Here is a 14,872-nt window from a genome sequence, read left to right as displayed (position 1 = left end):
ACTCATTAGAATGATTAAATGATTAAAATTTTAAAGTGCTAGCAATACTGAGTGCTGGCAGGGATGTAAAACAAATGGAACTCTCTCTCTCATACATAAGAAATGCAAACTTTGCACTCTAGAAAATAGTTCGTTAATTTCTTATGAAGTTAAACATACACTTACCATATGACCCAGGAATTCCCTTCCTAGGTGTTTAACCTAGAGAAATGAAAATTTATATTTACACAAAATTTGATAGCAGCTCTATTCCTAACTGCCCCAAACTTAAAACAACCAGATGTCCTTCAACAAGTAAATGGGTAAATAAGTGGAAGCTGCCATACAATAGAATACTACTCAGCAATAAAAAGGAATATGTGATTGACATAGGCAACAACTTTGATAAATCTCAAAGACGTTATGTGGAAAGAAATCAATTGCAAAGGGTTACATATTGTATGATTCCATTTATGTGGCAATCTCAAAAATACAAAACTACAGTGATTGGTGGTTGGATGGGAGGGTGGATGGGAGATGCAGGGAGTAGGCAGCTTTCTGGGGTGTTAGAACAGTTCTGTATCCTGACTGGGGTGCCGGTTATAGGAATCTACACCCATCTTAAAACTCCCAGCTGTATACCAAGAAAGTCATTGACTGTATGTTAATTTTAAGTACTAAAAAAATTAAAACAAATGTAATAAATACCCAAACAGTCATTCACATGGAAGTACAACCAGAATCTGTGCTAAGATGCTTATCACATGGCACTGTATTGTACTATAAGCAACAAAACAGGTCTATTTCCTGGCATGTCCATTTCTCTAGGACAGAAACCTTAGCTTTATAATCTCTGTATCTCCAGGATCCCACAGAACCCTGGTAGTTAAAGAAGGCACTCGATATTTTTTCAAAGATGAAACATAGACTAAATTGGGTATAAATGGTTTACATTATTTCATTTTGGTGGGGAATAGGCACAAACTGGAATTTAATAAGCAGTTACTGAAGGATAAAAGTTTTACAAAGATATTTTACAATTACATACCTTTGTGTTATTTTTGGCATTAGCTGAACAGGAGCTGGTAGTTGGAACATTTAGCATTCATATTCATGATTTCATAAAATTTATAATATTCATGGATTTATAAAATTCAGTGTGCACAGGTGCCTTTCAGCAAGGACTTTACTATGAAGTCACTTAATTATAAAGATTTTTTAACTGAAGTATTGTTCCAATAATTCACTAAGCTACATACATAAGACTTGTGGTGAAACATTATATTTGTTTAGTTTTGTTATATTGGATAAAGCCCTAAATACTCTTCAATAATATTTAGGATTCGTATGTGGTCATATATGACCAAAAGTAAAATTTCAGAATCCTTTGGATAAAGATGAAATTTCCCATATGTACAGACATTAGTAGTTGCAATTCCTGGGAACCCACGCCTTACATGGCTATTGTCATGACCTTCTCCCAACCAAAAAAAATTTTTTAGAAAGCTTGAGAGAAAGACCATGTGAGTTGCTTTAGGAAACCAATGTTTACTACAGAAACAGCAGAAAGATAAGCTTCTCCCCAGAAGAGATCATCTATAGAGGAATTTTTCTGAGCAGAGAATGGCTGAGCAAGAGACAAAAAAAGAAAAAAAAATCAGACAAGCTTAGTCCAAGATACTGGGGTCCTGACTTTCATGAGGACCCAAGCAACATTAATGTGATTATTAAACACTGCTGACAGTAGCAAACAGCAGCATGAGAGTGGGTCAAAACTGTTAACCACGACCTTAATATGTAAAGACACTACTTGTTCTTGGGTTTTACCTCAGGCTCCTTGGCAGTTGTGACAGTGTTTTCTTATCTATATATATTTTTTTAATAGGCTAAGTTACAGGTGCCTGGGTGGCTCAGTCTGTTAAGTGTCTGCCTTTGGCTCAGGTCATGACCCCAGGCTCAACGGGGAACGACCTCTCCCACTGCCAATGCCTCTCCCCCTGCTTGTACTCTCACGCTCTCTGTCAAATTCATAAATAAAATCTTGGGAAAAAAATTTAAAAGTTAAAAATTAAAATAAAATACTCTAATTTAGTAAGTGTTGTTACATAAGTATTTCAGAGATATGGAAATACAAAATTTATAATATATAACATTTAATATATTATATATAGATATAAAATATTTTAGATCAACATTCAAGTTTTAAAGTGGCCACACTTAGTTGTTCCACCGTTACAGAACAGTGACAGTTTACCCTACTGTAGTATGCACACCCCGAACCAAAAAAAAAAGAGCCGTGTTTAAATTATACAACTAAAACTGTAATAGTTTGGTGAGTGCTGTGAAGTGTGTAAACCTGGTGATTCACAGACCTGTACCCCTGGGGATAGAGTATTATGCCTCCATCAGAAAGGATGAATACCCAACTTTTGTAGCAACATGGACGGGACTGGAAGAGATTATGCTGAGTGAAATAAGTCAAGCAGAGAGAGTCAATTATCATATGGTTTCACTTATTTGTGGAGCATAACAAATAGCATGGAGGACATGGGGACTTAGAGTGGAGAAGGGAGTTGGGGGAAATTGGAAGGGGAGGTGAACCATGAGAGACTATGGACTCTGAAAAACAATCTGAGGGTTTTGAAGGGATGGGGGGTGGGAGGTTGGGGTACCAGGTGGTGGGTATTATAGAGGGCACGGATTGCATGGAGCACGGGGTGTGGTGCAAAAATAATGAATACTGTTATGCTGGGAAAAAAAAAAAAAAAAGATATAACTGAAAAAATAAATAAATAAATAAATAAATAAAATGCACTGGTCGGGGTACCAGGTGGTGGGTATTATAGAGGGCATGGATTGTATGGAGCACTGGGTGTGGTGAAAAAATAATGATACTTTTATGCTGAAAATAAATAAATGAAAAAAAAACGTAATAAAATATATATATAAACAAAAAAGCAAAAAATAAATAAATAAATAAATAAATAAAACTGTAATAGACATGGGATAGATTCCAGTGCATCTCTATTGGTGATATTCTTGATTCTTTGAACTCTATCAATATAGCCTCTGAAAATCACTGAAAGCCATTCCTTGGACTCCCATTTGTTGAAGAGGCCTTTTGTAAAATGTAGGATATACCTGCAGAATAACCTCCAAACTGAAAATTAAATGTCATTTTCCTGTTGATTTTCTGGCCTCAATTTTAAGTTCCATGAAGGCAGCCCAATGGAGACACTGGGCTCGCCTCTAGATTCCAAGCACAAAATGGTGGACACAGAACATGTACAAAGTAATGTTTTGTGAAAAATGAATGAATGAGTGTGTATCTGTAGGACTAGGACTGAAAGTAGGATTATATGATTGGACTTTAGGAATAATTTTGGCGTATTCCTAAATGAGAGACACTGTACAGTTCAATTAGAGATGTATTCTTCCATTCATTCATTGTGCCAACTAACGACTCTGGTTTTGGAATATTTTGTGTTAAGATCTGTGTTCAGAGGTGGGGACACAAAAATTCCTAAGAAGATATGGTCAGTGATCTCAGGTAGCCTAAGTCTAGTGCACAACACCCCCCCACCCCCTGCAACACACACATGAGCTAATGTTATTAATACCAGCCTATTAAACCTTGATAACTATAATAAGTATATCAATAGTGGACCCAGTGAGAACATAACTACCCCAACAAGAATCAACAAAGAATTCCTTGAGAAGTCAATGATTCAACTAGGGCTTAAGAGGAAGACAGGCTCCTCATAGATGAAAGTGGCAAACTGTAAATTGTTAAAGGTGTGAACTCTGAAGCCAAGCCATCTGAGTTTGCATCCCAGTCTACCACTTGTCAGCTGTGTGACCTTGAGCAAGTTACCGAATGCTTCGTGCACCAGATTCCCCACAAGACCACGGATGGAGATAATAGCACATGTGACATAGGGCTGTTGGGGTAGTAATAATTTAAGTAGTTAATACCAAGCATCTGTACCAGTACCTAAACCTGAACAAAAGCTAAGTATCTAAAAGGAAAAGGGCAATAAAGAGGCAACAAGACGAAAAAGAAATCCCAAGGTGCTTTTAAAAAAAAAAAAAAAAGATATTTTTTTCACTAGAAAAAAATAAAAGCATAGAACACATCAAGTACAAATTATTAACTATGAATGAAGTGTGTTTTGCTAACTCAGAGAGTTTTCAGTCATTCACTTTTTATTACAACCATGGATTTTCCACCCAAATAATGCCCGGATGCATATGCAAGCACTCAAAACTCCACACTTAATTTGAGGGGGTCCATTCACAAATCAAGGGCAGTAGGCACACTCCTTCAACATCATCGCAGAGCTACAGATAATGGCATGGCCAAAGGGCTATCACAAATTCTCCATAGAAACCAGTGCTTAGTTTGGAATTTTATACAACCCCACGCAATTATGGGCCCTAAAGTAACTCATCAAAAATTGACACCTGAACCCTTAGAGGACCGAGACAAATCGAACGCAAAGAACTGGACAATTCCATCTCAAATCACAGAGAGGCCCCTGGCCATTGGGGCTGGCGGGTCCTCGTCTGAGAAGCAGACCTGGGAGGGAAAAGGAGGCAGGTAGTCTAACCCTGAGGAGGACAGGAGGGTGCTAGACAAAATGTAGAAACGGACCGGCTTTGTACTCACGTGGTGAAGGAGCCAGGGGGGGCAGACACTCTCCGCAGGTCAGCAGCTGGCACCTGATGGATACTAGAGGCAGCAGGGAATGAGCAGCGAAGACAGTCAGCACAACAGCGTGGACAGACAGGGAACAAGCCAGGAGAGAGAAAGAGAGACACACAAAATTTAAACAGAAATTAAATGAGCGCGTCACCAAACAGTGAATGAAAAGAAAAGGAAAATCCAGCCAGCCACGGACATAATCCAAAAAGCCGGTGATAGCAATGAAGCCAACAGGACACATGGCAAGGGCTGGCTCTAAGGCAAGCCACGGACCGCAGCACAGGGCAGGGCACGGGCAGATGCTGCGAGAGCGCGGACACTGGGCAGGGCTGCAGGCGGGCAGGAGGCATCTTCACGTTCCTCTCTTGCTCTAGGTCATTGGAGACATCCAAAGAGAGGATGCGCGTGCGCACGCACACAAATACACACACGTGCACACATACACACACACACGCACACACACACTAGAGGGGGTAGGCTGGCATAGTAAACTCATCTTTGAGGAAAGTCAAGGTAAATTTAATCCTTTAACATAGTCCTCTTGATTCCAGAGCTCTGTAGGAAATTTGTGTCAAAAGACAACCATATTGAAAAAGCGTGGCTCAACCAAACCTTTAATGATTCTGAAGGTAATACCAAGAAAGCCTAAATTCATCACAGTGATGTCGTAATTCCACTCATACTCTTGGGAGAAGAGGGGGACCATAGACTTCACCCTTTTCTCTCTTCTTTTATAAAGGAAAGGAACTTCAGTAGTTATTAGAAAAGATGAAACACAAAATTTAAGAAACTAAACCTAAAATTTGTTGTCACATTTACAAAATTATTCTCTCCACTCTCCCAGAGGATTTGAAGAGCTTTGCTGTAACTGTGGTAGGCATAGCCATCCCTCTTTTCTGCTGGGTATATAAATTCACACATAAAGTTACCCGTGGATCAACTTCTTGTGTTCCTCAAAGGACTATCAGTTACAACCAATAATACTTCTGAGCACCAGGATGAAGGACTCCAACCCATTGAGTTGCCCAATTCAAAGTCTGCCAACTAGAAATCTTGCCCCTGACTAATATGATTGCCTTTCCCAGTGGAATCTTCATTACCAGTGAGCTCAGGAGTCACTTGGCTTAAGATCTCCCTAACCACCCGAGAAATTTTACATTTCTGCTCTCTTTCAAAGGTGCCTTTTGAAGAGTGTCATCAAGTTTACCTGGGCACCATGTTACTAGCACATGAATAAGAACCTAGATGAATCTCTACTATTACTTTTTGGGGGAATGATATTCACTGCGGTTCTTATTTTGAATAGATTCATAAGCCATGATAAAATGAGATAAGCTCCTGTCCCAGAGAGGTGGGGGTCTACTGAACACAACAGGTCTAGCCCTTCAGTTTCTCTATGATAATAGCAAATGGGATTATAGACCAAGAAGTACTTTCTTGGAAATAAATTTTTTTGTATAAATGAAGATCTAGTAGCATCATGATGGCCTACTATTTAATAATTTCTCATGGGAATTCTCCCATGCATCCAATCCATGTGAACCAAATCTTGAAATTCTTGAGTATGTATCTTCCATTTATTCACACCAAGTGTCATCAAGATGTTACCTCTGTTACTTTTATATTCATGGATTTTAGATCTATGTCATTTTAGATGCAGTCTCAGAGCAACCTTAATAGATACAGGATTACCGATCTGGTCCATGTGCAAGTCAGTTATTCAACAGCTAATCATGTCTCAGACATACTGGTAGGCACTGAGGATCCTAAGAGGAAAACTCCAAGCTGGAAAGAGAGACAAGTAAACCAAGAACTATATTATTCTTGGTAGATGGTGTGATGAACGTAACCTAGAATCCCAACAGAATATCTAACAGAATCTAGAAGTAGATCGAGAAGTAGATCCACTTTTGATCTAGAAGTAGATCGAAAAGGACTCTTAGGGAAAGTGACATTTCAATGGAGTCTTGAACTTCAGCAAGAGTCAACCAACAAAAAGGCAGGAAAGAAGGCAGTGCAAGAAGAGCAAGAGACATGCAAAAGATGCCAGTGCTCCAGATGAGCGATGACCTCTGGAGCGCAGGAAGAGGATGATGATGGCAATGATCAAAAAGTTCTGTAAGGCTAAGGAATACAAGCTTAACTTTTCTAGAAAGATCCTTCTGATTAATCTATTGGAAAAGCATTGCATGAAGTGCAGTGACACCGGAATCAAGGAATCATGAGCATCATTTAGTGATGATAGGGTGAGTGAACTTAGAAGGCCTTTGAACAGAAGCTGTATTACTAGCAGAGTGGGTAGGTGGTGTGAATTAAAGACATGGGAAATAGGGGTGCTTGGGTGGCTCAGATGGTTGAGTGGCTGACTCTTGGGTTTTGCTCAAGCCATCATCTCAGGGTCATGGAATCAAGCCACAAGTTGGGCCCAGCCCTCAGCGGGAAGTCTGCTTGAAGATGTGCTCTCCCTCAACCCCTTCCTGCGCTTTCTGAAATAAATAAATCTTTAACCACCCCACCCCCCAAAAAAGACATGGAAAATAAATAGGAGGTAGGCCTCCAAGGCCACTTGGATGTGTAACAGTGTGGGTGACTATGAGGACTCCATGGCAGGGGCATGGTGAATGGGTAGATGGTTCCTTATAGACAAATATGAATGAAAAGGGCTCACTGGTTGATGAGCAGAGAAAGCAAGGGGAGCAGAGTTAATAAGCCCATTTTCAGCCTTCAGTCTGAGGTTGCCAGGGGATATCCAGGTAAAGATATCAGCTGAGACATCTGGGTGTGAGTCTCTGGCTGTTAGAAGGAATGCCAGGCTAGAAGACACAGATGTGAAATTACTCCCTTATCAGTCACAGATGAAATCTGGGGTACAGATGTGATCTCCCAGAGAAAGGCAAACCTGTGAGGAACTCCACTGCTCAAGTGGAAAAGGAAGCCAGCTGTTTAGGGAACCACAGTACTTGATTCTCAAACAGACACAGTTAACTCCGTACCCCCACCCCCCAATCCTCATCACACACAGAGGTTTCTAAATGAGTTCTCTAGACTTTACAAAGCAGTTCTCTTTCTTCTGAAAGAAGACAGGCAAATGGAACAGAGGTAACAGGGAGTCATGGAACACAAGGAAGGATGAGAGAGAAAGAGAGAATGAAAGAGGAAAACAGGGAAGGAAGGAAGGAAGAAAATAAAGAAATATCTTCCAATTATCTCTCCACCATGGCTGTGGAAGTGAACCTGGCACAATTGTGGCCGAAACAGAAAAGCCTAGAGGACTTAGAAAGTTGAAGAAAACTTGTAGAAAGGTCTTCATGGCCAGGCAACCCTCAAACTGGAAACTCCATCTGGAAATCCAGTGGAAGAAGTCAGATTTCAAAGCAAGGATTTCTAGTAAAATAGAAAGAAGAAACCTAATTGCCGAGGGTGAACAGAGCAGTCAGGGTTTAGTTTTTAATACTCGTGACAAGATAAGGTGATGTTTGGTTTTCCTTTGAAAATGTGCTATCTGTATTGATTTTCTAACAAATATAGTGTTTCAATAGTTATTTATCATCGGTAGCAGTAAATATCTTGGTTAAGTTTTACAATGTCCTTTTTGGAACTGAAAAGCTTGTTAACATCCTTCAGGGATTTCCTGAGACCAGAGGCTGCTTAGGACACACCACTGCCCCCTGGTGGGAAGGAATGATTTTTGACTTGAGGCTGTTTCTGGAACACCCCGCCGTTTTATCTACGGCATCGCATCATCCGTCGTATGTAGTCTAAGTACGAAAAGAAAACAACTATTTGTATTTGTTTTCATATGTGAAGAAAGCCCAAATGAATTCTTCACAATATAGTTGCTGAGCATATACAAATTCTTTCTCAGTTCAAGACCAAGAACTGTTTGAAACTAAGCACCCGGAAACAATTTCGCGTCTGATAAGGTCATCAAATATAGCACCACCAGGAATAGGGATGGGAGGTCGTTGCCTGTAGATATTAAGAACTTTTCATTTTATTACAGTTTCTTTACTATCTCCAAATGACCCAAAACAACCTGAGCTGCTATACTGTCTCCAAGATGGCTTTTCATTTAGTGTTTCAGAGCTTTCTCCCCAACCACTGGTTCAGGGATTAACACTAATGTTTCTAGAGAGCATCTGGTCAACCGTATATGGTTGTTGACATCCTACCTTTTTCACATATAAACTGGCCAGTTGAATATTCAGCCTAATGGGAGTTCAAGCAAGGAGAAAAGAAAACCAGGGAGGAATGAGCTAGGAGTTTCACTAGCTGCAAAATGTAAACAAAGTAAGGAACAGAACTGACAGGCTGTCTGGATAATGATCTGGGGAAAGTGCTGAGTGACTCTGATGTCCAGAGAGACTCCAGGAAAGGGGGAAGCAGAGGAGAGAGGCTTTCTCATGCCAGCTTCAGACTTAGAAGCAGATACCGAAAATGCAGACACTGGAAGAGCCCCGTCTAATGCTATTCCTCAACATATGCCATCTCAGAAAGAGAGGTGAAGTCAGGTTCTGGCAGTGAGCTATGGCACCTGTGTCACTGGTTTATTCTAGGCACTCCTGTAGATTGTCAAAGCATGCCCTGCTTCATAGGCACTGCAGGAAGCCAGCCATTCAGGACACATCATTAACCATGCACCACAGGCCACAAACAGGAGGAGCACATTGGAGGGTCCCCCCAGGGACAGAATAATGACCCAAGGCTCAGCCCAGAAATGACCCTACCTTGGGTTAGACTAACCATATGGGCATTATATAGAGAAGATACTCAAAAAGAGGCCCTAAATTGCCATCCTTCCCCATCCCCTTCTCCAACCCCAGATAGATACTGCTATTAAAACAAACAAACAAACAAACAAAAACAATTAGATGAAGGGGTGCTCTAAGAGGAATATATACTCTAAATATCTAGTTATTATCTCCTTATCTCAAATTGGTTCATCAAAACACCTAAGGAAAGAAAGGGTTCAAGAGGGATACAGTTTATTTCGGTATGGAATAGTAAGTTAGGTTGTATCTAGACAACAGGATGCCCCTCAGAATGGCAAAATTCGGTTGAAGCACCAGCATCCATGGGATCCCAATACGGGGGCACCAGGAAAGTAACTCACTAACAGGCAGAAGGGGATGCAATTGTGGAGAGAGGGTGAGCTTCAAACACCCAGCTCTGCCCACCTCCCGCTACTGGTGAAACCAACACTCTCCAAGTGACCTGGGTAGAAAAGAGGCCAGCAGCTTGCCTTCTTAAAACAAAACAGAACATTCTTATCTTGATGCATTTTATGACCCTAGAATCACTCTTAATGGTTTTCTGTTGTTCCCAATAAATCTATACCAAAGTGGTCAATGAAGAAGCGTTATCTACCTTGTGTACAATACAGTAGTTATTTCTAAAGTTAGAGTGTGGTCACTGTGTAATAAATATGAAGAAAGATATGTCAGAGAGACCAAGGAACTGCTGTTTCTTGGACTTTGTTCCTTTTTCAACACAGTAAGGCCCCTAGACCATGCACATGCTTGGCGCTCTCTTCATGGTCTTTGTGTTCACAAAGGTAGGCAAGGGGCAGACTCACTCATTGAGTAAAGGCATGGATGTTCTCCTCTTGCTCTTCTGTACCATGTTGGCTTGATTCCTCAAGGAGATCCGAATCATAGCTGGGGCCAACCTACAGGGCTCCCCGTCCACTTGCATGGGGATGGACTTGTAAGTGAGCAGCATGACCTCCCGACACTGGTGTAGCCTTTCCCCATGGCCCCCAACTTGCAGGGCAGCCTGTGAATTCAAGAGTCCAAAGGAAGCTGGAAGTTAGTTCTTAAGAGTCAGGAAAGCTAGAAGCCCCAAGTGCGCTCTGAATAACCCAAAGGCCTTTGGTAAACATAGTGAAAGTTGCTAGCCAGGAGTGGACTGGGAAACCTCAGGTAAGTCACCTTAACAAAATGAACTAAAGTCTCAACTTCTTATGAGCTTGACCAAAAATGCTCAATAGCCAATTTTCGGTGTTACTTATTTTCAGTCTTAATTTAATCACATTACTTTGATACAGAAGTTGCCCTTTGTGCTATTTATTCCCACTGAATAACCAATGTAAGGAGAAAAAAAAACTATAAAGGACATAAAGCACAGGTTAAGGGAGATTTTTCTAATTTAAATATAAACATATATTATAATATGTATTCTTTAAGGATAAATACATAATATAGCTACCCAACATATTTATGTATACATAACATATATCTTATATATGTATATGCTATAATATGTAACTATAAATTATATATTAAATATATTCATATTTATATTGGCAACCCACCCTTGTTTAATTTTCAAACTTGGGGGAAAAGTTTGGAAAAAAGGAAAAAAGAAAAAATCCTTTTTTCTTTTTACCAAAAACCTCCTCAAACCTAAAATTTAATCTGTATAAGACCAAAGAAATGCAAAATAATATTAATTACTCAATTACAAACATTATAAAAGGTAAAGCAGCTTTGAGGATCAAAATCAAACACAGAGCTCAGTTCACCATGGTGGCCAAAGAATGGAAAAGTCAATCTAACATGAAAAGCCTGTTGTTAAGAACAACAAAGTAGCATTAACTTTCCTGAATTAGTTTAAAAAAATACGTATATGCACACGTGTATATTTATATATGTTAAATTATATACTATATGTTTTTATGTTGTGTATGTTATCACATATGTAGTATCATTTACCTTTAGGGATGAATGAAAATTACACATATTTGGTTTTAAAAGAGTACACAAATTATACAACTTGATGACTATTTTATACACATATGTGAATCCCCATCCTGATCAAGCTTTAGATAATTTATAGTTTTCCATGTGCTCCTTTCCAGTCTTTTTATACCCCTCCCACAAACCAGTTAGCAACCAATAGTCTGACTCCTATCACCACAGATTCAATTTGTTTGAACTTGAAATTCATGTAAAACCATAGGAGTAGCTGACTCTTTTGTGTCTGAAGTTTTTTGTTCATTATTTTTAAGTACTATATAGCAAAATGTATATATTTGTTCTTCAGCTGGTAAACATTTGGTTGTTTCCAAGTTTCCAGTTTGTAGCTATTGTGGATATAAACTTTCTTGTATGTATCTTTTGGTAGATACTCTCTTGGGTACATACAATGAGAACAATTGTTACGTTGTTAAGCTGAGATGTATAATTAACTTGAGCAGATACTGCTAAATAATTTTTCAGTAAGGTTATATTATGTATTTTGAGTTATCAATTAGCTTATAATAAATATTAAAAAAGAAGTAAAATTGTAACTTGCTCAAAAATTCAAAGATTAAAACATAGTATCAACCTGTTTCTGTATGTCTCATTTCCATGAATGGGGAATAAACTTTGTTAACAGATTTGTGAAGTCAACCTCCCCTTATTTGGTTGCCAGATATGTGTATTTTCTGATGCATTGAATTTCTTTTTTTTTTTTAATACTTGTATAAAAATCAATTTGAGTAAAAGAAACTTGATTATCTATAAATCCAAAGAGAAAAGAAACACAAAGGGACAAAAAGGACAGAAAGAAAAAAGAATAAAAACTGAGAAGAACTACTTATAGAACACCTGTAATGTTAAAAGCATTCCATTGTGTGCTTTACATACAATTTTTTTCAATTAGTTGGGAGAACAAGAAAGCAGAGGAGGATGCAGTCAGAATTACTAAAGTTCTTTTTGGTCTATTCCCCAATACTTTGTTATTCAGCTGGAAGTTTTTCTTGGTTGTACTCAAACGATCCACTTAAATCACTTAGATTAGAGCCACTCTCTCATGTCCAGAACTTTTCTAACATATTTCCCTTGCCTTCAAGTACTTCTCAGCTGAGAGCTCTCTCCCTTCATCCAGTGTTCCAGAAATGCCATTTCTTCTACTCCCCTTGGTCACCCTTGACTAGGCCTAATCACAAATAAAAATGCAGAACCTGCCAGGTGAGAACTTCTTCCTTTGACTTTGACAGAATTGAAAACTGTTTTAAATACTTTCCAACCCCTTGGTATAAGAAGGCATTCACGGTACTGTAGAGCATTTTTAAGTCATCTTCTCAGCCTCAAATTAGAGCAGCAGCAAATACCACAAACACGTAAAGAGCTGTCCCACTGGCATTTCAAAATCAACCCAAGATCACTGTGAGGCACAGGAGGAATTATACTACAGAGCTTTTCAGGATAAAGACAGTTCTATTATTATTAGCACAGCCACGTTATTTTTGGAACAAGTTAGAGTAAAGGTAATTTTTATTTTATTTTCTCAGTGTTCCAAGATTCATTATTTATGCACCACACCCAGTGCTCCATGCAATACCTGCCCTCCTTAATACTTTAAATGCTTATTAGAAATGCTTATTTTTCATCACTCAGAGTGGTCTAGGCTTAACCATAAATATCCCCATGATTTGCTAGAAGGAATCATTTACTGGTGATAATATCGTGGTTTATTCGTGACAGAGATTGAATTATCTATTGTATCTAGCATCTATCACTTTTGTGAAAATTTCAAACATTGCCCTTCTGGTAGCCCGGGCCCTGATAGGCAAACAAAGACATCCCCTGAACAAAGTATATTCACCGCCATCACTGCCCTGCTGCCCAGACCAGAACAACTTCCCTTCATGCCACAGGTGTGGCTTGAGACCTTGTGTCTTGCCACACTACACTCCTCCCCGTGATACTTGTCTGCAAGCTTCATTCTCTTTCTTAGTACCCAAGCCCTTACTCTACTTGCCGTCAGATGGGAATGATGGGCAATCCTGGCTGGGTGGGAGCAGAGACAAGGACATAAAAGATTTAGGAACAAAATCAGCAGATGGTACGCAAAAGCCTGAAAACCATGCTGAAACTATAAAAGTATAAAACTTTGCTAAGAGAAATGAGAGAACAGCTAACTGGAGATAGAAGTATTTGTAGATTAGAACACTCACACTGGTAACATGTCGATTCTCCCTACTCTAAAGATTCAAAGCAATCCCAATTAAAATCCCAGCAGTTTTTGTTTGTTTGTTTGGTCAACACAAACTGATTCTAAAATTTATGTACAAATGCAAAAGACAGAATACCCAAAACATTCTTAGAAGGGCAAAGTGGAATGATTCATGTTACCCGTCTGAAGACTTATTATGAAGCTACAGTAGTCAAAACAGTGTGGTACTGCCATAAGGATAAAGAAATAAATCAGTGAAACAGGATAGAGTCCAGAAACAGAACCACATTCAACTGAAAGGCACTGAAGTAATTCTATAGCAAAGTCTATCAGCAAATAATGCTGGGAAAAAACTGGGTAAATGTATTTTTTTAAAAACAAATCTTAATACATACTTTACACAATCCACACAAATTAACTTGGGCTGAATTACAGACTTATACACAAAAGCTAAAACTACCAATCTTTAAAAATCAAACACAGGAGGATATTTTCCCAACCTTTCTTGGAATAAGCAAGGTTTCTTAAGAAAGGCGCAGAAAGCACTCACATGAAATAAGCCTATCTCATAGAACTGGAATTCAGAAGAATGTTTAAAGTTCTGCTTGTCAAAACAAACACTAAGAAAATAAAAAGATGAGAAGAGGTAGAGAATGTATTAGCACTAAACAGATCTGTCAAAAGACTTGTATTCGGAATATATAAATAACTCCTGAAATTCAACGATAAAAGATTAAACAGCCTATTAAAATACGCAAAAAAAAACCCCACAGTTCAAAAAACCAAAAAAACCACGCAAGGTAACGATAAAGTTAAAACAACGTGTCCTTACTCACATAGGACATAATGGGATGGACAAAACACACATGATTTCTCTCTTTCTTTCTAGGGACGAAATTTTATTTTCACCTTCCCTTCTGTTTCATCAAGGTGTAATTTTAGAATAGCTTTTTGTTTCTATCTGTGAACACATTTCCAGCACCTGTGGGATGTTGTTACATCTTAATAGGTATTCATGTTCATTGTTGTTGGGCAAGTAAACAGAACAAACTTTCTAGAAAGCAGTTTTATAACTGTTATTAAGAGGCTTTAAAATATTTATGTCATTAACAGTAATTTCTTCTGTGGGGATATGTCATCAGATAGTATTTTAAAATGTGAACAGAGGTTTACGAGCAATTATTACAGGATTATTTACACCACCATACATCCAAAACCCTCAATATTTCATAAAGGAAGCTTTTC

The 14,872-nt window shown here is 38.8% G+C and overlaps 1 protein-coding gene across 5 annotated transcripts in view; it reads right to left on the bottom strand.

Moving 5' to 3' along the window:
* The window catches only part of DGKI (diacylglycerol kinase iota), a 440,859-nt gene that overhangs the window by 144,175 nt on the left and 281,812 nt on the right, over window positions 1-14,872 (bottom strand). For 4 of the 5 annotated variants that reach the window (XM_032304023.1, XM_032304024.1, XM_032304025.1 and 1 more), the window contains 2 exons: window positions 10,260-10,459; window positions 4,649-4,711 (listed from right to left, as the gene is read on the bottom strand). In XM_032304023.1, coding sequence (XP_032159914.1) covers window positions 4,649-4,711; window positions 10,260-10,459 — 263 coding nt within the window. The remainder of the gene's footprint in view (window positions 1-4,648; window positions 4,712-10,259; window positions 10,460-14,872) is intronic. The other variant, XM_032304027.1, reaches the window with a different exon arrangement.

The sequence above is a fragment of the Mustela erminea genome, chromosome 11 (assembly GCF_009829155.1).
Source record: "Mustela erminea isolate mMusErm1 chromosome 11, mMusErm1.Pri, whole genome shotgun sequence".
Classification (NCBI taxonomy): Eukaryota; Metazoa; Chordata; class Mammalia; order Carnivora; family Mustelidae; genus Mustela; species Mustela erminea.
Note: the sequence above shows the minus strand (reverse complement) of the source record. Positions and strands in the feature narration are given on the sequence as shown.